Source organism: Brachyistius frenatus, unplaced genomic scaffold, assembly GCF_029030835.1.
Source record: "Brachyistius frenatus isolate BFR_SWC_R1_liver_20210118 unplaced genomic scaffold, ASM2903083v1 Contig_613, whole genome shotgun sequence".
Classification (NCBI taxonomy): Eukaryota; Metazoa; Chordata; class Actinopteri; family Embiotocidae; genus Brachyistius; species Brachyistius frenatus.
The window spans coordinates 19,508-42,884 of record NW_027211212.1 but is presented as its reverse complement, the minus strand read 5'-3'; the positions used below and the strand labels follow the sequence as shown (position 1 = coordinate 42,884).

The window sequence follows — 23,377 nt, the reverse complement described above, 5'->3', positions numbered from 1 at the left end:
CTTATTAATGTAAATTCATAATTCAAAGCTGTAGGAAGGTTTACTGTCACATCTTATTAATATAAAATCATAATTCAAAGCAGCAGGAAGGTTTACTGTCACATCTTATTAATATAAATTCATAATTCAAAGCTGTAGGAAGGTTTACTGTCACATCTTATTAATATAAAATCATAATTCAAAGCAGCAGGAAGGTTTACTGTCACATCTTATTAATATAAATTCATAATTCAAAGCTGTAGGAAGGTTTACTGTCACATCTTATGAATATAAAATCCTAATTCAAAGCTGTAGGAAGGTTTACTGTCACATCTTATGAATATAAAATCCTAATTCAAAGCTGTGGGAAGATTTACTGTCACATCTTATTAATATAAAATCATAATTCAAAGCTGTAGGAAGGTTTACTGTCACATCTTAATATAAAATCATAATTCAAAGCTGTAGGAAGGTTTACTGTCACATCTTATTAATATAAAATCATAATTCAAAGCTGTAGGAAGGTTTACTGTCACATCTTAATATAAAATCATAATTCAAAGCTGTAGGAAGGTTTACTGTCACATCTTAATATAAAATCATAATTCAAAGCTGTGGGAAGGTTTACTGTCACATCTTATTGATATAAGTGCAGTGATTTAGTTCATCAGTTAGTTGTTGGATGATATCAGTAATAAACAGTGAATGAATGTATAACTCCTAAAAATAACAGGTATGTCTCTGTCTCATTGTCTCTCTCTCTGTCTCCCTGTCTCTCTCTGTCTCTCACTGTCTGTCTCTTTGTCTCACTGTCTCTGTCTCCCTGTCTCTCTGCAGGAGCGCTGCACTACTCACCTCTTTGGACCAGAACATTTTCTGCCCAGAGGGAGTCTGACCCAGAACCAGTGATGACATCACCTGAAGCTGCATGTCTCACCTGGTTGGTTGTCTTGGCCGTCTCTGAGGTGCTGCTGAAGGCTCCTGTGAGGGCGCTGCCCACAACGTGGCCCACCGCTGAACCTACTGCCACCCCTGCAGCTGTGGTCGCCATCTGGGCCATCAGACCCGGGCCCTGGGACGGAGCAGGAGGCGGGGCTAGGGAGGCGGGAGGAGGATGAGCAGGGGGTGGAGTATGGGACGGAGCTGGGCTGTAAACACAACAAAAACATCCATTTATTGTGCATTTCAGTGGCTTAAAGAGACATTACGTAACGTGATGATGACATCACCTCACCTGTAGATATGTACACCTGTAGATATCTGTACAACCCCAAGTACAATCCTCACTGGATGAAAGTGACGTCATTATTGGGGAGCAGTCTGGATGTTAAATGTTTAAAGTTTAAAACCTGTTCAGTTTCACTCAAAAAGACAGCTGACGTCTTTGACGAGTCTCCCTGAGATGAACCTTTGTCTCGTGACCTTGCTCAGACCGACTACCAACTAAGTGATGACGCAACAGCCGGGTGACCTCTTTCCGGTAGTTCTCTGAGTGAACCCCGTGTGGATCGATCAGCTGTCAACACAGTTTTGACACAGACCGGTAAATAACGGGTTGTTTGTGTTTACCTGGCGGGAGCTGCGGAGCGGCTGCGGCTTCCTCGTGCCATCTCTGAGTCGGAGTTCTGGTCGGACCGTCGGTGATCTAGAAAGTTCTGGTGCGGACAGACTGTTCGGTTCGGCTCCCCGCCGGCTCACAGCTGCTCTCACACGTGCACTGACCTTGGCGTAACAGACTCTCCGACAACTCAACGCAAATCCCGCGAGACTTAACGGGATCATTGGACCCTCCCCATTAGACTGGTGACCTGGGAGCTCTGCACGTCGCAGCAGTTCTTCCACATATATCATCAGGTTCAGATCAAAGAGTTCAACCATAGGCTGTATTTAAACGGTGCTGACGTCACCAACAAAGTATATCACGAGCTGTATGTAACAAGAAGTCATTAAAAAAACATGTATCCAATCATTTTCCTTTGACATGATGTAATAATTATCTGAAGTTTAATGGAAATTTCAGTCTTATAAACCTTTAATGGATCATTGCTAGGGTTAGGGTTAGTTATTAATACAGTGAGACAGAGGGACAGTGAGACAGAGATAGTGAGACAGACAGTGAAACAGTGAGACAGAGGGACAGTGAGACAGAGAGACAAAGAGACAGTGAGACAGAGAGACAGAAAGACAGAGAAAGAGGGACAGAAAGACATACCTGTGTTATTTTTAGTGTTCCGGTCCTGGTCCTGGTCCTGGTCTTAGTTTCGCGTGTGTGTTGATCATGAATGCAGTGATTTACAGTAGGTCACTGATTGACAGCTCTGTTGTGATTGACAGGATCGTTAGAGTTAGGGTGCTGCTTTGAATTATGATTTTATATTCATAAGATGTGACAGTAAACCTTCCTACAGCTTTGAATTATGATTTTATATTAATAAGATGTGACAGTAAACCTTCCTACAGCTTTGAATTATGATTTTATATTAATAAGATGTGACAGTAAACCTTCCTGCTGCTTTGAATTATGATTTTATATTGATGTATTATTTCCAGCTGAATGAGCAGATGAGACTAAAACGTTCATACACGTCATGAGAATACATTTAATAATACATTAATTTAATGAAATATCCTCACGTTATTCGTCTGATCTTCCTGTGGTCGTTATGGTGATATGGTCCTTCAACTTTGGCTGCATTCACAGTGTGATTTTTATTTTTCTATTTTACCAGTGCACCTTTCATCATTCAGAAGAAGCTTTCAGATGGATTAAGTGTTTCCCTTCTTTATATTTTTCTGAAATTGTGAATGAAATACGTATCTCTGCTGTCAGTCATCCTGTCCATGTCTGTGGTTGGTCAGATGCTAGAAACTCCTCCCCTTTTACGTGAACGTTCTCAGAGTCTGATTTACTGAAGGTCTCGAGGTCTGTGAACCTGATGAAGCTACCTGTGAATTCTGCAGGACTCATTCAGGATGTGACAGCTCACCTGAACAACAGGACTGGAGGGAGATCCAAGCAGAGATACGCTGGAACCACCCAGAGGCAGCAAAATGCTGAGTCGGAAGAAGTTTTGACTTTTCTGGTATTTCGTGGCTCCTCTTTGTTGTTGGCTGTCAATCATCTTTCTGTTCATTCAATAACGCAGAAATCTCATCTCACAAACGATATGTCTGAATAATTTCTGCCTCTGACATCAGAAATGTTTAGGGTGTAAAACCTGGTTCTCTACGTATTCTCTGGTTTCCTGTGTCTCCTTCACAATAAGAGCAGCCGTGTCTCCTTCACAATAAGAGCAGCCGTCTCTCCTGATGTTCATCTGATTAAAACCTTCAGTCGTACTAAAATACACAACAATCACTTCTCCTGATTCTACTTCCAGGTTCAGTAAATATCGTTGCAGGTGATAAATTGTTCTATTTGCATGTTTCCTCTCAGTATTTTACTCCTTCAGGTAGAAACGTCCAATATTACGTAAGATGGAGGAAAACACACAGAATGGACAACGTGTGTTAAACTGCACATTTGGAAGATGAAATCCTCGTTGCACGTCGTCAGTAGATCTGATGGACATTGTTTTGCACGTGATTTTACACACGCAGACCTTCAATAAATCAGACCCGTAGAGAGGTAGCAATGTTGATGGTCTGTGCAGTGACAGGTGGCAGCTCTCCTCCTGGACACACGGTGGCGATGTTGTGTTGTGTCCAGTGTTCCTACTAAGAAAGGTTGGCGCGACATCGGATCAGCCGGAGGGACGGGTGTACTGTACTGTCAATCAACTTATCCATGACCCGCCCACAACATAACAACCAATCACAGGCAGGGCGTCCCTCCCGCTGATCCACTGTAGCACAGCCATAGTAAATCGCTCCGTGCAGCTTCCCATCAGCCCGGACTCCTCCGGTTTGTTACCCCGGTCTTCCCGGGTGTTGTGACGGTAGGAACCCGTGATGCAGCTCAGGTAGCACCGCAGCGCTTCGACAGCTGACTGCGTGTTTTAGGGACCAACGACCGCTCTCGGAGTCACACAACCGGCTGCTCTCTGCCAGCATGTCGGACTTTCACTCCCAGATCGCCTCCATCATGGAGGTGCTGGCCAACGCGGCCATCGCAGAGATCTGTAAAGTTGTGGAAGACGGATACGCGGTAGTTCACGTGGAAATGTCCCGCAGCCAGAAGGAGAACGAGTTCATGCGGAGAAGAATCAAACTGATGGAGCTGCAGGTCTCCCGGTACCGGGCTGAGAGGCTGAGGGCAGCGGAGGGCTGCGGCAGCCGCCTCCCCGGGGTCCGCCTCCTCAGCCGGCACGGCAGGGACACACCGGCCGGTACGTAGCACCGAGACCCGGGACGTTAGTCAGAAATCCGTTCAGGGTTGGAGAGCTGGGTGTTTTTACAGAAACCTGGACCGAACTTTAAAGGCTGAGTTCACCCAAACCACAAACCTTAGAGGGTGAAATGAAGTTCGACACCAGCTGACTCCGTCCAGAACTTCATGAACATAATTCAACATATTTAATCTAACGTGTTCCTCTGCACACACAGACCGGAAGTGACAAGAGATAGACCAGTGTTTGATGATGTCACAGGTTTGTGGAGGTAGTTCAGTGGAGGGAGATGGTGCTGATGGGGCTGACACCTGCTCACTGATAATCTGATAACACACCTGTACCTGATGACAAACCTGTAAATGCACATCTGTAAATACACACCTGAACTACCCGTAAATACACACCTGAACTACCTGTAAATACACATCTGTCAATACACACCTGAACTACCTGTAAATACACACCTGAACTACCTGTAAATACACACCTGAACTACCTGTAAATACACATCTGTAAATACTCACCTGAACTACCTGTAAATACACATCTGTCAATCCACACCTGAACTACCTATAAATCCACACCTGAACTACCTGTAAATACACACCTGAACTACCCGTAAATACACACCTGAACTACCTGTAAATACACACCTGAACTACCTGTAAATACACACCTGAACTACCTGTAAATACTCACCTGAACTACCTGTAAATACACATCTGTCAATCCACACCTGAACTACCTATAAATACACACCTGAACTACCCGTAAATACACACCTGAACTACCTGTAAATACACACCTGAACTACCTGTCAATACACACCTGAACTACCCGTAAATGCACACCTGAACTACCTGTAAATACACACCTGAACTACCTGTAAATACACACCTGAACTACCTGTAAATCCACATCTGTAAATACACACCTGAACTACCTGTAAATACACATCTGTAAATACTCACCTGAACTACCTGTAAATACACATCTGTCAATCCACACCTGAACTACCTGTAAATCCACACTTGAACTACCCGTAAATACACACCTGAACTACCCGTAAATACACATCTGAACTACCCGTAAATACACATCTGTAAATACTCACCTGAACTACCTGTAAATACACATCTGTCAATCCACACCTGAATTACCCGTAAATCCACACTTGAACTACCCGTAAATACAAACCTGAACTGGATAGATAGATAGATAGATAGATAGATAGATAGATAGATAGATAGATAGATAGATAGATAGATAGATAGATAGATAGATAGATAGATAGATAGATAGTTACTTTATTAATCCCCAAGGGGAAATTCCTTTGCTACAGCAGCATTTATAGATACAGGAAAGAAATAAAATAACAGTAAAAAATATTAAATATAAAAATGCACAGTATATACAAAGAAAATAGAATAAAATAAAAGAATAATTAAATTAAAACTAACTAAACAACAGTGCAAAGTTTTTTTTAGTTTTTAAAAAAATATTTAAACAACCAAGAAAACCAGACAACAGACAACGGTGTTATTGTTGTGTGATGGATTTTGCCAGAGGTGAGTTATTGTAGTCTTATTGCAGTGGACAGGAATGATCTCCTGTATCTGGAATGATCTCCTGTATCTGGAATGATCTCCTGTATCTGTCCTTGTGACAGCGGAGCTGGAGGAGTCTTTTGGAGAACGTCCTCCGCTGTCCCTGCAGCAGGTGGAGAGGGTGGTCAGGATTATCCAATATGGATAATAGTTTCCTCAGCGTCCTCCTCTCCACCACCTTTTCCAGGCTGTCCAGTTTGCAGCCAATGATGGAGCCGGCCTTCTTAACCAGTTTGTTAAGTCTGTTCGTGTCGCCGGTCCCAATGCTGCCCCCAACCTCCCCTCTCCCTCCCCCCCTCCCCCTCTCCCCCCCAGCAGACTACTAGAAGTACAGTTCACTGGCCACAACAGATGGTAGAACATCTCCAACATCTCGCTGCACACATTGAAGGATCGAAGTTTCCTCAAGAAAAAGAGTCGACTCATCCCCTTCTTGTAAACAGCGTTGATGTTGGTCTTCCAGTTCAGTCTGTTGTCATGGAGACACCAGGTACTTGGACTCCTCAACCATGTCCACCTCCTCTCCCAGAACTCTCAGCGGTTGTGGAGCCGTCGTCTTCCTTCTGAAGTCGACCACCATCTCTCTGGTCTTGGTCACGTTCAGAAGGAGGTGATTTCTACCAGCCCACTCCACAAAGTCCTCCACTACTGCCCTGTACTCGTCCTCCCGTCCATCCCTTATACACCGACCACTGACTCCTCCTCCCGTCCATCCCTTATACACCGTCCACTGACTCCTCCTCCTGTCCATCCCTTATACACCGTCCACTGCAGAGTCATCAGAGAACTTCTGCAGATGTCTTGACTCTGAGTTGTTCTGGAAGTCAGTGGTGTATAAGGTGAACAGGAAGGAGACAGAACAGTTCCCTGAGGAGCTCCAGTACCATTGACCACCGTATCAGACAGCACACTGCCCAGACGGACAAACTGTGGTCTGCCTGTCAGGTAGACAGTGATCCAGGAGACGGTGGACGTGTCCACCCCCCACACCCCCACCCTCACCTCTCCACCACCTGCAGCTTCTCACTCAGCAGCAGTGGTTGGATGGTGTTAAATGTACTGGAGAAATCAAAGAAAGTGATTCTCACAGAGTCACCGGTTCCATCCAGGTGAGACTGAGCTCGTTGCAGCAGGTAGATGATGTCATCGTCCACTCCCACATGAGGCTGGTACGCAAATTGCAGAGGGTCCAGTGAAGATTTCACCAGTGGCCCGAGGTGGGCCAAGACCAGCCTCTCCAGCACCTTCATCACATGAGATGTGAGGGCAACCGGTCGGTAGTCATTGAGGCCAGATGGAGTCGTCTTCTTGGGGACAGGAACCAGGCAGGACGTCTTCCACAGCACCGGGACTTCCTCCTGCTTCAGGCTCAGGTTGAAGAGGTGTTGTAGGACCTCAGCCAGCTGGACGGCGCAGGTCTTCAGGACCCCGGGGCTGATGCCGTCAGGTCCTGCAGCCTTGCGCTGGTGGAGTCTCTCCAGCTGTCTCCTAACCTGGCCAGTCTTCACAGAGAGGGGGCTGAGGGGGGGTCATGGTGTCGATGGAGGAAGAGCCCTTTGGAGTTGAGGACTCTGTGTCCATGCAGCTCACCAGGGGGGACAGAAAGGGGAGGGGGGAAGGCAGCAGAGGTGTCTGGGAGGTGTGAGGTGTGGAGGAGACAGATGAGGGAGGTGAACTAAACCTGTTGAAGAAACAGTTTAGCTCATTGGCCCTCTCCAGGTTCCCCCTGGTTGTTCCTCTCCAGGTTCCCCCTGGTTGTCTCTCTCTCCCCTTGAACCCAGTAATCTCCTTCATACCGGTCCACACCGGTGAGTGCAGCCATGTCTCGGTGAAACACATGATGCTGCACTCCCGGTATTCCCGCTGGGTCTTTACCAGCGCGCCGAGCTCATCCGTCTTGTTGGCCAACGACCTCACGTTCCCCATTAAAATCTCCGGTACTGATGGTTTATATTTCCTCCTCTCCGCCTTCAGTTGAGCTCCAGCTCTGTAACCATGACGTCTTCTCCGAAGTTCGTCCGGGATTTCAGGCCTCGCTCCGGGCAGCAGCAGTAGAGGTCTACTCAGCGCGATCAGCTGATCACGAGAGTAAACAAAGGCCCCGGTCCACTGTGCGTAGCTCTCTGTTACAAAGAGGGGAAAAAGTAGAAGAGCCACCAGAAAAGTGGAAAAGTTACGGTCCATTGTCTGACCGTCACTTAACACACGTGAAAGAAAAAAAACAACTCTGAAGAGGAGAAAGAAAGAAAAATACTTAAAATACACTCGAGGGGGGAGCTGCTGTAACAGGCTGCCTCTAGCACGGCGCCATCTTACTACCCTTAAATACTCACCTGAACTACCCATAAATACACACCTGAACTACCTGTAAATACACACCTGAACTACCTGTAAATACTCACCTGAACTACCTGTAAATACTCAGCTGAACTACCTGTAAATACACACCTGAACTACCTGTAAATACTCAGCTGAACTACCCGTAAATACACACCTGAACTACCCGTAAATACACACCTGAACTACCCGTAATTACACACCTGAACCACCTGTAAATACTCACCTGAACTACCCGTAATTACACACCTGAACCACCTGAACTACCCGTTAAATACACACCTGAACTACCTGTAAATACACATCTGTAAATACTCACCTGAACTACCCGTGAATACAAACCTGAACTACCTATAATTACACACCTGAACCACCCGTAAATACACACCTGAACTACCTGTAAATAAACACCAGATCTATCTCTACATAAACCGCTGTGTTCTGTGTATTTTGTATATTTTTAACTTTGCACTAATTGTTTTTTTTAGCTCTTTATTGTGTTGTATTTTACGTTCCTGGCAACTACGAAACTTAAATAAATAAATAGTTAAATAAAGTAATCTAATGAGTAACTAATCGATCTCCCTCTGATGTCTCATCAGGCCCCTCTGTGCTGGGCAGGACCAGGTTCCTGAACAGAGGTCCAGCAGCTCAGCAGTCTGTGCAGAAGACCCAGCCTATCAATCTGGACCAGGACCAGGACCAGGATCACGAGGTCGTCACCACCACCAAAACTAAGGTAGGTATTCTACATTACGCCAACACCGGGACCGTCCTCACACTGCTGTTGTGTGCACTGAATCCATCCAGGTTACTGTGTTGGTGTCTATGGTGACCGTAGACAGTAAACGGTGACAGGAGACAGTAAACGGTTAAAGGAGACAGTGACAGGAGACAGCAATCAGTGACCGTAGACAGTAAACGGTGACAGGAGACAGTAAACGGTTAAAGGAGACAGTAAACAGTGACAGGAGACAGTAAACGGTGACAGGAGACAGTAAACAGTGACAGAAATACTCTTTTCTGTTAAAGTTTATTATTACATCTGCTGTCTTAGGATATCTATACTGATAAAGCTTGTCTGTTTTTTGGTAGCTAGAATTGTTTGTGATTGGATTCTTGTTTTCACTCAAGTAACTGTGAGTCAAAGAGAACAAGTTTAGAGTTAAACTGATGGTCTTTATTTCCAATTCTATTAAGGACTAAGTTGTATTTGACTTTCTACCAGTTTGAGGTCAAAAGACTCTCTCCAAGAGAAGTTGGGACAAAATCTAGAGACTGTGTGAAAGTTTTCTTTGTTTAGTAATCAGTAGTGAGTTTCCATTCCCGCCCATTTGTAACACCTGGTGACGGGAGGTCTAAGGAGCAGGAGGTGTGGTCTGACCAGCTGGAGACAACCCTGCTGTAAAACCAGGAAGTGTTTGAAGGGTCAGCTTCAGTGTCAGCGAGGGCTCGTCGTATGAAGACTCGGAGGATAAAGACAAAGGAGTCTCTCGTTGGAGTCTCTGAAGACTCGGAGGATAAAGACAAAGGAGTCTTTCGTTGGTCTCACTGAGACCTAGATCACACCGGACAACACATCCACCCTGCTGCTCTCTCCTCTGTCTTCTCCTTCAGCCACACCCCCAGACCCACTGGTAGGGGGAGGGGGGTACAGGTCTACTCATCTCCCCCAAATGGAGGTTTTCTCTTTACCCACTTCCACTTCCTACCTCACTGTCTCTTGAGTTTCATGCTGTGACAGTTACTCATCCGGTACAATTAAACATTGTTGTCCTCTACCGTCCTCCAGGTCCTTTGGGAGATTTCTTGGACGAATTAGACGTCCTCCTGTCAAACGTCCCAGACAATGGTCCTCCACTTGTCCTTCTGGGTGACTTTAACATCCAGACTGAGAAGTCATCTGACCTGGTGCTCTTCCTGTCTTCCTTTGCTGTCTCCCTCAGTCCTTCCCCTCCTCCTCACAAAGGTTGGAACCATCTGGACTATATTTCACCACAAACTGCTCCACATCTAACCTCACTGTAACTCCACTTCATGTCTCCGACCACTTCTTTATCTCTGACTCTCTCTAACTGACAACCTGACCACATCAACAGACTCTGGACCTGTCCGTCACAACATTCACTCCCTCTCTCCCTCCTCTCTCCCTCCTCTCTGGCCTCCTCTCCCTCCTCCTCTCTCCCTCCTCTCTCTCCTCCTCTCTCCTTCCTCTTTCCCTCCTCCTCCCTCCCTCCTCTGTCCCTCCTCTGTTTTATCTTCAACTGACTTTTTCTCACTCATGCATCCTAACTCAGCCACAGACACTCTCCTTTCTACTCTGTCCTCCTCCATGTCCTCCAGTCCTCCCCAGCTCCGTGGTTGTCTGACTCAGTGCTCCCAGAGAGCCACTATGAGAGCATCAGAAAGGAAATGTAGAAAATCTAACCACCCTGACGACCTGCTCACTTATCAATCTCTCCTCTCCTCTTTCTCTGCCTCTATTTCTGCAGCCAAAAGCTCCTTCTACCAGAATTCAATCCTCTTTTTCCAACCCCAAAAAGCTATTCTCCATCTTCTAAATCTTTTCCAACCTCCTTGACCCCCCCTCCTCCTCCATCCTTCTACCAAGCCACTTTGTCAACTACTTTACTAAAAAGATTGATGACATACTGGGGTTCCTTGAGACAGATGACACACACTGAGCCACAAAGTTGGATTCATGGTTTTGCTTTTATTAGGTCATCCACACTGCGGCACACACCCTGTTACACCCGGTGTCGGCGCTCTCCTGCCCAGCCTCCGAGCGTCCGGTTCCAGGCTGCTTCCTCCTCCTCCTCACGAGGTCCTACTTACTTACGTAAGGGGAGAAACAATCTCCCCGATTCAGATCAGCTGCGCCAATTATCCTCCACCCGGCACCGTTCCCTGAACCGCTCCCTCACTCTCTCTGCCCCCCCTGCAGCTGAGCTAACCACGCCCCGCCACCACAGTGAGTTAGTGTGGAGGGTGATTTAGTGTGGAGGGTGAGTTCGTGTGGAGGGTGAGTTAGTGAGGAGGGTGATTTAGTGAGGAGGGTGATTTAGTGTGGAGGGTGAGTTCGTGTGGAGGGTGAGTTAGTGAGGAGGGTGAGTTCGTGTTGAGGGTGAGTTCATGAGGAGGGTGAGTTAGTGAGGGTGGGAGTTAATGTGGAGGGTGAGTTAGTGAGGAGGGTGATTTAGTGAGGAGGGTGATTTAGTGTGGAGGGTGAGTTCGTGTGGAGGGTGAGTTAGTGAGGAGGGTGATTTAGTGAGGAGGGTGATTTAGTGTGGAGGGTGAGTTCGTGTGGAGGGTGAGTTAGTGAGAAGGGTGAGTTCGTGTTGAGGGTGAGTTCATGAGGAGGGTGAGTTAGTGAGGGTGGGAGTTAATGTGGAGGGTGAGTTAGTGAGGAGGGTGAGTTAGTGAGGAGGGTGAGTTAGTGAGTAGGGTGAGTTAGTGAGGAGGGTGAGTTAGTGTGGAGGGTTATTTAGTGATGAGGGTGAGTTAGTGAGGGGGTGAGTTCGTGTGGAGTTTGAGTTAGTGAGGGGGTGAGTTAGTGAGGAGGGTGAGTTAGTGAGGAGGGTGAGTTAGAGAGGAGGGTGAGTTCGTGTTGAGGGTGAATTCATGAGGAGGGTGATTTAGTGTGGAGTGCGAGTTAGTGAGGAGGGTGAGTTTGTGTTGAGGGTGAGTTAGTGAGGATGGTGAGTTAGTGTGGAAGGTGATTTAGTGAGGAGGGTGATTTAGTGAGGAGGGTGAGTTTGTGTGGAGGGTGAGTTTGTGTGGAGGGTGAGTAAGTGAGGGGGTGAGTTCGTGTGGAGTTTGAGTTAGTGAGGGGGTGAGTTAGTGAGGAAGGTCATTTAGCGTGGAGTGTGAGTTGGTGAGGAGGGTGATTTAGTGAGGAGGGTGAGTTAGTGTGGAGGGTGAGTTAGTGAGGAGGGTGAGTTAGTGTGGAGGGTGAGTTTGTGAGGAAGGTCATTTGGCGTGGAGTGTGAGTTGGTGAGGAGGGTGATTTAGTGACGGTGGGAGTTAATGTGAAGGGTGAGTTAGTGAGGGGGTGCGTTAGTGAGGGGTGAGTTAGTGTGGAGGGTGAGTTTGTGAGGAGGGTGATTTAGTGAGGAGGGTGATTTAGTGTGGAGTGCGAGTTAGTGAGGAGGGTGAGTTTGTGTTGAGGGTGAGTAAGTTAGGGGGTGAGTTCGTGTGGAGTTTGAGTTAGTGAGGGGTGAGTTCGTGAGGAGGGTGAGTTAGTGTGGAGGGTAATTTAATGAGGAGGGTGAGTTTGTGTGGAGGGTGATTTAGTGAGGAGGGTGAGTTAGTGTGGAGGGTGAGTTAGTGAGGAGGGTGAGTTAGTGTGGAGGGTGAGTTTGTGTGGAAGGTGATTTAGTGAGGAGGGTGAGTTAGTGAGGAAGGTCATTTAGCGTGGAGTGTGAGTTGGTGAGGAGGGTGATTTAGTGAGGGTGGGAGTTAATGTGAAGGGTGAGTTAGTGAGGGGTGAGTTAGTATGGAGGGTGAGTTTGTGAGGAGGGTGAGTTAGTGTGGAGGGTAATTTAATGAGGAGGGTGATTTAGTGAGGAGGGTGAGGTAGTGAGGAGGGTGAGTTTGTGTGGAGGGTGATTTAGTGAGGAGTGTGAGGTAGTGAGGAGGGTGAGTTAGTCTGGAAGGTGATTTAGTGAGGAGGGTGAGGTAGTGAGGAGGGTGATTTAGTGAGGAGGGTGAGTTAGTGTGGAGGGTGAGTTGTGTGGAGGGTGATTTAGTGTGGAGGGTGAGTTAGTAGGGGGTGAGTTAGTGTGGAGCGTGAGTTCGTGAGGAGGGTGAGTTTGTGTTGAGTGTGAGGTAGTGAGGAGGGTGAGTTAGTGTGGATGGCGAGTTTGAGTGGAAGGTGAGTTCGTGAGGAGGGTGAGTTCGTGAGAAGGGTGAGGTTGTGAGGAGGGTGAGTTTGTGTGGAGGGTGATTTAATGTGGAGGGTGAGTTAGTAGGGGGTGAGTTAGTGTGGAGCGTGAGTTCGTGAGGAGGGTGAGTTCGTGAGGAGGGTGAGTTTGTGTGGAGGGTGATTTAGTGAGGAGGGTGAGGTAGTGAGGAGGGTGAGTTAGTGTGGAAGGTGATTTAGTGAGGAGGGTGAGGTAGTGAGGAGGGTGAGTTCGTGAGGACGGTGAGGTAGTGAGGAGGGTGAGTTCGTGAGGAGGGTGAGGTTGTGAGGAGGGTGAGTTTGTGTGGAGGGTGAGTTAGTGTGGAGGGTGAGTTTGTGTGGAGGGTGAGTTCGTGTTGAGTGTGAGGTAGTGAGGAGGGTGAGTTAGTGTGGATGGCGAGTTTGAGTGGAAGGTGATTTAGTGTGAAGGGTGAGTTAGTGATGAGGGTGAGTTAGTGTGAAGGGTGAGTTAGTGAGGGGGGTGAGTTTGTGAAGGGTGAGTTAGTGTGGAAGGTTAGTTAGGTGAGTTAGCTCTTCTTCTCTGCCTTGATCTCCTTCATCAGAGTTCCTGGTGTTTGCACAACAGTCTTTCCCTCCTCCTGTAGACCTCTTCCCTCCTCTTTCCTCCTCATTTAGCCCTCCTCTTCCCTCCTCCTGTAGATCGCCTCCCTCCTCCCTTAGACCTCCTCCTGTAGACCTTCTCCCACTTCCTATAGACCTCCTCTCTCCTCCGTTAGGACCAGGTTTTGTTTTGGTCAGCACACACATGTCCTCACAGAAACTGATGTATGATGTCACATCGTCGGTGATGTCATCATGTCTGTAGTTCCACCTTTGAGTCATCCGTCCATCTCCTCCTTCCTCCTGTAGGCCTCCTCCTCCCTCCTCCTATAGACCTCTTGTCCATCTTGTCCTTCTTGTCCATCTGGTCTATCTTTTCCTTCTTGTCCTTCTTGTCCATCTGGTCCATCTTTTCCTTCTTGTCCATCTGGTCCATCTTGTCCTTCTTGTCCATCTTGTCCATCTTGTCCATCTGGTCCATCTGGTCCATCTGGTCCATCTTTTCCTTCTTGTCCTTCTTGTCCATCTGGTCCAAACGGTGAGAGTAGACACTGAAACTGAAATTGTGTGTGTGTCAGTCAGCAGAGCCTGAGGACGATGGGGAGCTGCGTATTGTGAAGGTGGAGGGCGCCGTGGAGACCACACCCACTGACCACGAGGCGGTGATGGACGGCTGCATCAGAATAGACGCCACGTTGGTCCCTGCTGCCTTGAAGGACGCCGGAGATGGATGGCGTGCTGGAACGGAGGTCAGTGGATCTGACGTCGTCACCTTTGTTGCCAGCAGGACACCTGAAACTGACAGCAGCAGTGACTCCGCCCATGACGCCCGGTCGTCGCTAACGGGAGATGGTCCCCCTCTGAGCTTAAGTGCTGTCACAACGCCAGGCAGAGAGGCCATGACGGCTTCCTGCGATGATGTCACAGACGGCAGTAAACCTCAGCAGGCGGCGTCAGCCTGCGACAGGTCCTCCCTGTCACAGGTGATCGTCATTGAAGGGGGCGGGGCATCGGACAGGGAGGCGGAGAAGTGCGAGTGGTCAGACGGACACCAGCAGACTACGTTACCCATGATCCCGTGTGTTGGATACGGGTCGGTGCAGGCGGCATCTCTCTTCCCTGGTGATGTAACTCCAGGAACCTCCAACATTACCTTCTGCAGTAAGCCCCGCCCCCTGGCTCTGCACCGTCCGCCCTTCTCCAGCAGCCTCCACCTGGCCTTCTTCCACGCTGTCACCATGGAGCGTCCATACGGCTGCACCGGCTGCACCAAGCGCTTCTTCCTGGAGTCGGACCTGCAGAAGCACCTGGCCCGGCACAGCCGGGAGAAACCCTACACCTGCCCGCTGTGTGGGAAGAGCTTCGTGTGTCAAAGTCAGCTGGACATCCACCGCAACGTCCACACGGGAGAGAGACCCTTCAGCTGCTCCGTCTGCAGCCGCCGCTTCTCCCACCCCAGCAACCTGAAGAGGCACCAGAACATTCAGCACTGATCCAGACCAGAACATCCAGCACTGATCCAGACCAGAAGGTCCGGCCTCAGACCGAGCAGGTGAAGACAGTCAGGTGTGTTACACATTATTATCAAGTCACCTGTCAACAGGTGCAGCAGCACTCATTTCTTTGCTATAGATATACACAGTATAGATGTAGACAGTATAGATATACAGTGCATCCAGAAAGTATTCACAACGCTTCACTTTTTCCACATTTTGTTGTTACAGCTTTATTCCAAAATGGATTAAATTAATTTTTTCCTCAAAATTCTAAACACAATACCCCACAATGATAATGTGAAAAAAGTTTGTTTACATTTTTTGCTAATCTATTAAAAATAAAGAATGAAAATATAACACATACATAAGTATTCACAGCCTTTGATCAATACTTTATTGAAGCACCTTTGGCAGCAGTTCCAGCCTCAAGTCTTTTTGAGTATGATGCTACAAGCTTGGCTTCTATTTCTGGGCAGTTTCTCCGATTCTTCTTTGCAGGACCTCTGAAGCTCCATCAGGTTGGATGAGGAGCGTCGGTGCTCAGACATCTTCAGATCTCTCCAGAGATGTTCAATCGGGTTCAAGTCTGGGCTCTGCCTGGGACACTCAAGGACATTCACAGAGTTGTCCCGAAGCCACTCCTTTGTCATCTCGGCTGTGTGCTTCGGGTCGTTGTCCTGTTGGAAGATGAACCTTCGCCCCAGTCTGAGGTCCAGAGCGCTCTGGAGAAGGTTTTCATCAAGGATGTCTCTGTACATTGCTGCATTCATCTTTCCCTCCATCCTGACTAGTCTCCCAGTTCCTGCTGCTGAAAAACATCCCCACAGCATGATGCTGCCACCACCATGCTTCACCGTAGAGATGGTATTGGCCAGGTGATGAGCGCTGCCTGGTTTCCTCCAAACATGACGCTTGGCATTCAGGCCAAAGAGTTCAATCTTTGTTTCATCAGACCAGAGAATTTAGTTTCTCCTGGTCTGACAGTCCTTCAGGTGCCTTTTGGTAAACTCCAGGTGGGCTGTCATGAGCCTTTTACTGAGGAGTGTCTTCCGTCTGGCCACTCTACCATACAGGCCTGCTGGGTGGAGTGCTGCAGAGATGGTTGTCCTTCTGGAAGGTTCTCCTCTCTTCACAGAGCAACGCTGGAGCTCTGTCAGAGTGACCATCGGGTTCTTGGTCACCTCCCTGACTAAGGCCCTTCTCCCCCGATGGCTCAGTTTGGCCGGGCGGCCGACTCTAGGAAGAGTCCTGGTGGTTCAAACTTCTTCCATTTACAGATGACGGAGGCCACTGTGCTCATTGGGACCTTCAATGCTGCAGAAATGTTTCTGTACTCTTCCCCAGATCTGTGCCTCCATACAATCCTGTCTGAGGTCTACAGACAATTCTTTGGACTTCATGTCTTGGTTTGTGCTCTGACATGTCAACTGTGGGATCTTATATAGACGGTGTGTGCCTTTCCAAATCATGTCCAATCAACTGAATTTACCAGGTGGACTCCAATCAAGTTGTAGTAACATCTCAAGGATGATCAGTGGAAACAGGATGCAGCTGAGCTCAATACTTATGTACATGTGATTTTTTCATTTTTTTATGTTTTAATAGATTTGCAAAAATTTCAAAAAAACTTTTTACATGTTATCATTATGGAGTATTGTGTGTAGAATTTTGAGGGAAAACATTAATTTAATCCATTTTGGAATAAATCTGTAACAACAAAATGTGGAAAAAGTGAAGCGCTGTGAATACTTTCTGGATGTACTGTAGACAGTATAGATGTAGACAGTATAGCTGTAGACGGTATAGATGTAGATAGTATAGATATAGACAGAATAGACAGACATAGATGTAGACAGTATAGATGTAGACGGTCTAGATGTAGACAGAATAGGCAGAGACAGTATAGCTATAGACAGTTTAGCTGTAGACGGAATAGACATAGACAGTATAGATGTAGACGGTATAGATATAGACAGTATAGATATAGAGAGTATAGATATAGACGGTATAGATGTAGACAGAATAGGTAGAGACGGTATAGATACAGTGGTGTGAAAAAGTGTTTGCCTCCTTCCTGATTTCTTATTTTTTTGCATGTTTGTCACTTAAATGTTTCAGATCATCAAACAAATTTAAATATTAGTCAAAGGTAACACAAGTAAACACAAAATGCAGTTTTTAAATGAAGGTTTTTATTATTAAGGGAGAAAAACAATCCAAACCCACATGGCCCTGTGTGAAAAAGTGTTTCCCCCTAAACCTAATAACTGGTTGGGCCACCCTCAGCAGCAACAACTGCAATCAAGCGTTTGTGATAACTTGCAATGAGTCTTTTCCAGCTGTGGAGGAATGTTGGCCCACTCATCTTTACAGAGTTGTTGTTGTAATTCAGCCACATTGGAGGGTTTTCCAGCACCAACCTCCTTTTTAAGGTCATGCCACAGCATCTCAATAGGATTCAGGTCAGGACTTTGACGAGGCCACTCCAAAGTCTTCATTTTGTTTCTCTTCATCCATTCAGAGGTGGACTTGCTGGTGTGTTTTGGATCATCGTCCTGCTGCAGAACCCAAGTTGGCTTCAGCTTGAGGTCACGAACAGACGGCCGGACGTTCTCCTTCAGGATGTTTTGGTAGACGGTAGAATTCATGGTTCCTTTTATCACAGCAAGTCTTCCAGGTCCTGAAGCAGCAAAACAGCCCCAGACCATCACGCTACCACCACCATATTTTACTGTTGGTATGAGGTTCTTCTTCTGAAATGCGGTGTTACTTTTACGCCAGATGTAATGGGACACACACCTTCCAAAAAGTTCAACTTTGGTCTCGTCAGTCCACAGAGTATTTTCCCAAAAGTCTCGGGGATCATCAAGATGTTTTCTGGCAAAAATGAGACGAGCCTTAATGTTCTTTTTGCTCAGCGGTGGTTTTGGTCTTGGAACTCTGCCATGCAGCCATTTCTGCCGAGTCTCTTTCTTATGGTGGAGTCATGAACACCGACCTTAACTGAGGCAAGTGAGGCCTGCAGTTCTTTGGATGTTGTCGTGGGGTCTTTTGTGACCTCGGATGAGTCGTCGCTGCTCTCTCGGGATAATTTTGGTCGGCCGGCCACTCCTGGGAAGGTTCACCACTGTTCCATGTTTTCTCCATTTGTGGATAATGGCTCTCACTGTGGTTCTCTGGAGTCCCAAAGCTTTAGAAATGGCTTTAGGTAGGCAGGTAGGTAGGTATTTACTTTATTAATCCCCGAGGGGAAATTTTTTCGCTACAGCAGCATACAGAAGCAATAAGATAATAACAGAAATAATAGAATAAAATAATAGAAAAGCAATAAAATTGCAGTAAATAGCAGTAGAAAATATAAATATAAAATGCACAGTATATACAGTACATTATATATCTATATATATTATATACAAACAAACCAAGAAACACAGTCAACAGTGTTATTGTACTGTGATGGATTTTGCCAGAGGTGAGTTATTGTACAGTCTTATTGCAGTGGGCAGGAATGATCTCCTGTATCAGGAATGATCTCCTGTATCAGGAATGATCTCCTGTATCTGTCCTTGTGACAGCGGAGCTGGGGGAATCTTTTAGAGAAAGTGCTCCGCTGTCCCTGCAGCAGGTGGTGGAGAGGGTGGACAGGATTATCCAATATGGACAATAGTTTGTTCAGCGTCCTCCTCTCCACCACCTTTTCCAGGCTGTCCAGTTTGTAGCCGATGATGGAGCCGGCCTTCTTAACCAGTTTGTTAAGTCTGTTGGTGTCACCAGCTCCAATGCTGCTCCCCCAGCAGACCCCAGCGAAGTACAATGCACTGGCCACAACAGATGGTAGAACATCTCCAACATCTCGCTGCACACATTGAAGGATTGAAGTTTCCTTAAGAAAAAGAGTCGACTCATCACCTTCTTGTAGACAGCATTGATGTTGGTCTTCCAGTTCAGTCTGTTGTCATGGAGACACCAGGTACTTGTACTCCTCAACCATGTCCACCTCCTCTCCCAGAACTCTCAGCGGTTGTGGAGCCGTCGCCTTCCTCCTGAAGTCGACCACCATCTCTCTGGTCTTGGCCACGTTCAGAAGGAGGTGATTTCTACCAGCCCACTCCACAAAGTCCTCCACTACTGCCCTGTACTCCTCCTCCCGTCCATCCCTTATACATCCGTCCACTGCAGAGTCATCAGAGAACGTCTGCAGATGACAGGACTCTGAGTTGTACTGGAAGTCAGTGGTGTATAAGGTGAACAGGAGGGAGACAGAACAGTTCCCTGTGGAGCTCCAGTACCACTGACCACCGTATCAGACAGCACACTGCCCAGACGGACAAACTGTGGTCTGCCTGTCAGGTAGTCAGTGATCCAGGAGACGGTGGACGCGTCCACCCCCACCACCTGCAGCTTCTCACTCAGTAGCAGTGGTTGGATGGTGTTGAATGTACTGGAGAAATCAAAGAAAGTGATTCTCACAGATTCACCGGTTCCATTCAGGTGAGACTGAGCTCGTTGCAGCAGGTAGATGATGGCATCGTCCACTCCCACACGAGGCTGGTACGCAAATTGTAGAGGGTCCAGAGAAGATTTCACCAGCGGCCTGAGGTGGGCCAAGACCAGCCTCTCCAGCACCTTCATCACATGAGATGTGAGGGCAACCGGTCGGTAGTCGTTGAGGCCAGATGGAGTCGTCTTCTTGGGGACAGGAACCAGGCAGGACGTCTTCCACAGCACCGGGACTTCCTCCTGCTTCAGGCTCAGGTTGAAGAGGTGTTGTAGGACCTCAGCCAGCTGGGCGGCGCAGGTCTTCAAGACCCCGGGGCCGATGCTGTCAGGTCTTCAGGACCCCGGGGCTGATGCCGTCAGGTCCTGCAGCCTTGCGCTGGTGGATTCTCTCCAGCTGTCTCCTAACCTGGCCAGTCGTCACAGAGAGGGGGGTGTGTGTGTGTGTGTGTGTGTGTGTGGGGGGGGGGGGGGGTCAAGGTGTCGATGGAGGAAGAGCCCTTTGAGATTGAGGGCTCTATGCAGTTCACCAGGGGGTGCAGAGGGGGGAGGGGGAGGCAGCAGAGGTGTTTTGGAGGTGTGAGGTGTGGAGGAGACAGATGAAGGTGGTGAACTAAACCTGTTGAAGAAACAGTTTAGTTCATTTGACCTCTCCAGGTTCCCCCTGGTTGTCTCTCTCTCTCCCCTTGAACCCAGTAATCTCCTTCATACCGGTCATCACCTCCCTCACGTTGTTCTGCTGGAGTTTTGCCTCCAGCTTCCTCCTGTAGGAGTCCTTGCACTCCCTGAGCTTCTCCTTCAGGTGGCGCTGCACTCTCCTGTGCTCCTCCCTGTCTCCAGACCTGAAGGCTGATTTCTTCTTATTAAGAAGCACCTTCAGGTCACTGGTGATCCACGGCTTGTTGTTGGGGAAGCAATGTACAGTCCTGGATGGTACGGTGGTGTGTTCACAGAATTTGATGTATTCTGTGATACAGTCCGTCCTGCTGTTGATGTCCTCCCCATGTGGTCCACACAGCACATCCCAGTCCGTGGACTCAAAGCAGTCCTGCAGGGCTTCTTTAGCCTCCTGTGTCCACCTCCTCACAGTCCTGGTGGTTACAGGCTGCCTCTGCACCAGGGGAACATACCTGGGAGTCAGCAGGACCAGGTTGTGGTCTGATCTACCAAGGGGGGGAAGGGCAGTAGTACTGTATGCATCCATGGCATTAGCATACAGTAGGTCCAGAGTTTTATTGTTCCGTGTGGGGCAGTTAACATACTGGTGCAAAGTTGGCAGTACTTTATCCAGACTGATTAAAGTCTCCAGTAACTAACAAAAATGCACCGGGATGCTGAGTCTGCAGTTTAGCCACAGTGGAGTAGATGGTGTCCACTGCTGCCGCTACGTCAGCTGATGGAGGAATGTACACAGCGATAACAATGGCGGACGTGAACTCCCTCGGCAAATAATAAGGGCGCATCCCCACGGCTAGCAGTTCAATGTCCGGGCTACAGAAACGTTCCTTCACACACACATGGTCGGGATTACACCACCTCTTGTTCACATAGACTGCAATCCCTCCACCTTTCTTCTTGCTGCTCTGCACAACGTCTCCGTCCCCCCGAACGGTCCTGAAGCCGGGTACGGCCGCGCTGTGGTCCGGGAGATGTGAGTGCAGCCGTGTCTCGGTGAAACACATGATACTGCACTCCCGGTACTCTCTCTGGGTCTTTACCAGCGCGCCGAGCTCATCCGTCTTGTTGGCCAACGACCTCACGTTCCCCATTAAGATCGCCGGTACTGATGGTTTATATTTCCTCCTTTTCGCCTTCAGCTTAGCTCCAGCTCTGCAACCCCGACGTCTTCTCCAAAGTTCAACGGGGATCTCAGGCCTCGCTCCGGGCAGCAGCAGTAGGGGCCTACTCAGCGCGATCAGCTGATCACGCGAGTAAACAATAACAGAGCCCCCAACCAGAACCGTGGAAAAATTACGGTCCATTGTCTGACCGTTAATTTAACACACGAGAGAAAGAAAAACAAAAAACTCCGAAGAGAGAAGAAAGGCTTAAAAAATACTAATAAACAACACACTCGGGGAGGGGAGCTGCTGCAACAGGCTGCCGCTCGCGCGGCGCCATCTTACTTTAGAACCTTTTCCAGACTGATAGATCTCAATTACTTTCTTTCTCATTTGTTCCTGAATTTCTTTGGATCTCGGCATGATGTCTATCTTCTGAGGATCTTTTGGTCGACTTCACTTTGTCAGGCAGGTCCTATTGAAGTGATTTCTTGATTGAGAACAGGTGTGTCAGTAATCAGGCCTGGGTGTGGCACGAGAAATTGAACTCAGGTGTGATAAACCACAGTTAAGTTATGTTTTAACAGGAGGAGGCAAACACTTTTTCACACAGGGCCATGTGGGTTTGGATTGTTTTTCTCCCTTAATAATAAAAACCTTCATTTAAAAACTGCATTTTGTGTTTACTTGTGTTATCTTTGACTAATATTTAAATTTGTTTGATGATCTGAAACATTTAAGTGACAGACGTGAAAAAAAATTGGAAATCAGGACGGGAAACATTTTTTCACACCACTGTACACATAACCACACACACAACGATATATACACAACCAGATACGGACAACGATATACACACAACCGGACACACAACCAGAAACACACAACCAGAGACACAATAATATACACACACAACGATATACACAGAAACAGACACACACAACGATATACACACAACCAGATACGGACAATGATGTACACACAACCGGACACACAATGATATACACACAACCAGACACACACAACGATATACACAACCAGATACGGCTATGCAAAAAAAATGTGGAAATCAGGAAGAGGGCAAACACTTTTTCACACCACTGTATTTGCAGGATAGATGTGGACAGTATAGATGTGGACAGTATAGATATAGACAGTTTAGATGTAGACGGAATAGACAGACAGTATATAGACAGTATAGATGTAGACGGTATAGGTATAGATGTAGACGGAATAGGTAGAGACGGTTGTGGTGGCGGGGTGTGGTCAGCTCAGCTGCAGGGGGGAGAGAGTGGAGGAGTGGTTCAGGGAACGGTGCCGGGAGAAGGATAATTGGCGCAGCGGAACTAAATCAGGATGATTTTCTCTCCTATATAACTGAGCAGGACCCGCAGAGGGAAGGGAAGACAGAGACTGGACGGACGCTCAGAGGCAGGGCAGGAGAGCGCCGGAGCAGAGAGCAGTGGAATGTATCCCTGGGAAAATAAAGCAACTTAAAAATGAACTTTTTGACTCAGCGGGTCATCTGTGTCCACGAGGAACCCCCACGGTAGCACAGGCCTGCTACAACGGTACAGATGTAGAAGGTATAGATATAAACCGAATAGGCAGAGAGGTATAGATATAGGCAGTATAGATTACATTACATTTACATTACATTTCATTTAGCTGATGTTTTTATCCAAAGCGACTTACAATAAGTTCATTCCAACCATGAGGGTACAAAACCAGAACAACAAGAATCAAGAAAATACAATTTCTTCCAGAAAGCCAAACTACAAAGTTCTATCAGTAAGTTCCATGTTAAGATACTAAAGTTCTACTGTTCAAGGTAAAGTCTGAAGAGGTGTGTTTTTAGTTTGTGGTGGAAGATGTTCAGAGTTTCTGC

The 23,377-nt window shown here is 47.5% G+C and overlaps 2 protein-coding genes across 4 annotated transcripts; one reads left to right on the top strand and one right to left on the bottom strand.

Moving 5' to 3' along the window:
* Positions 1-822: 822 nt before the first annotated feature.
* On the bottom strand, positions 823-1,735 carry LOC138614908 (coiled-coil-helix-coiled-coil-helix domain-containing protein 10, mitochondrial-like). The gene is made up of 2 exons (XM_069688510.1): positions 1,549-1,735; positions 823-1,127 (listed from the first exon to the last, which is right to left on the bottom strand). The coding sequence occupies exons 1-2, from the start codon at positions 1,587-1,589 to the stop codon at positions 827-829; spliced, it is 342 nt and encodes a 113-aa protein (XP_069544611.1). The 5' UTR covers positions 1,590-1,735; the 3' UTR covers positions 823-826.
* Positions 1,736-3,808: 2,073 nt separating this feature from the next.
* Positions 3,809-22,965, top strand: LOC138614909 (uncharacterized). 3 transcript variants are annotated; one of them, XM_069688511.1, is made up of 4 exons: positions 3,809-4,307; positions 8,857-8,993; positions 14,294-15,281; positions 22,875-22,965. In XM_069688511.1, exons 1-3 carry the CDS (start codon positions 4,031-4,033, stop codon positions 15,206-15,208), a joined length of 1,329 nt encoding a protein of 442 aa, XP_069544612.1. In that variant the 5' UTR covers positions 3,809-4,030; the 3' UTR covers positions 15,209-15,281; positions 22,875-22,965. The 3 variants fall into 3 exon arrangements, with proteins under 3 accessions (XP_069544612.1, XP_069544614.1, XP_069544615.1); XM_069688513.1 differs by having other exon boundaries at positions 14,294-15,267; positions 22,875-22,950; XM_069688514.1 differs by lacking the exon at positions 22,875-22,965 and adding an exon at positions 15,710-15,840 and having other exon boundaries at positions 14,294-15,267.
* The last annotated feature ends 412 nt before the right edge of the window (positions 22,966-23,377 follow it).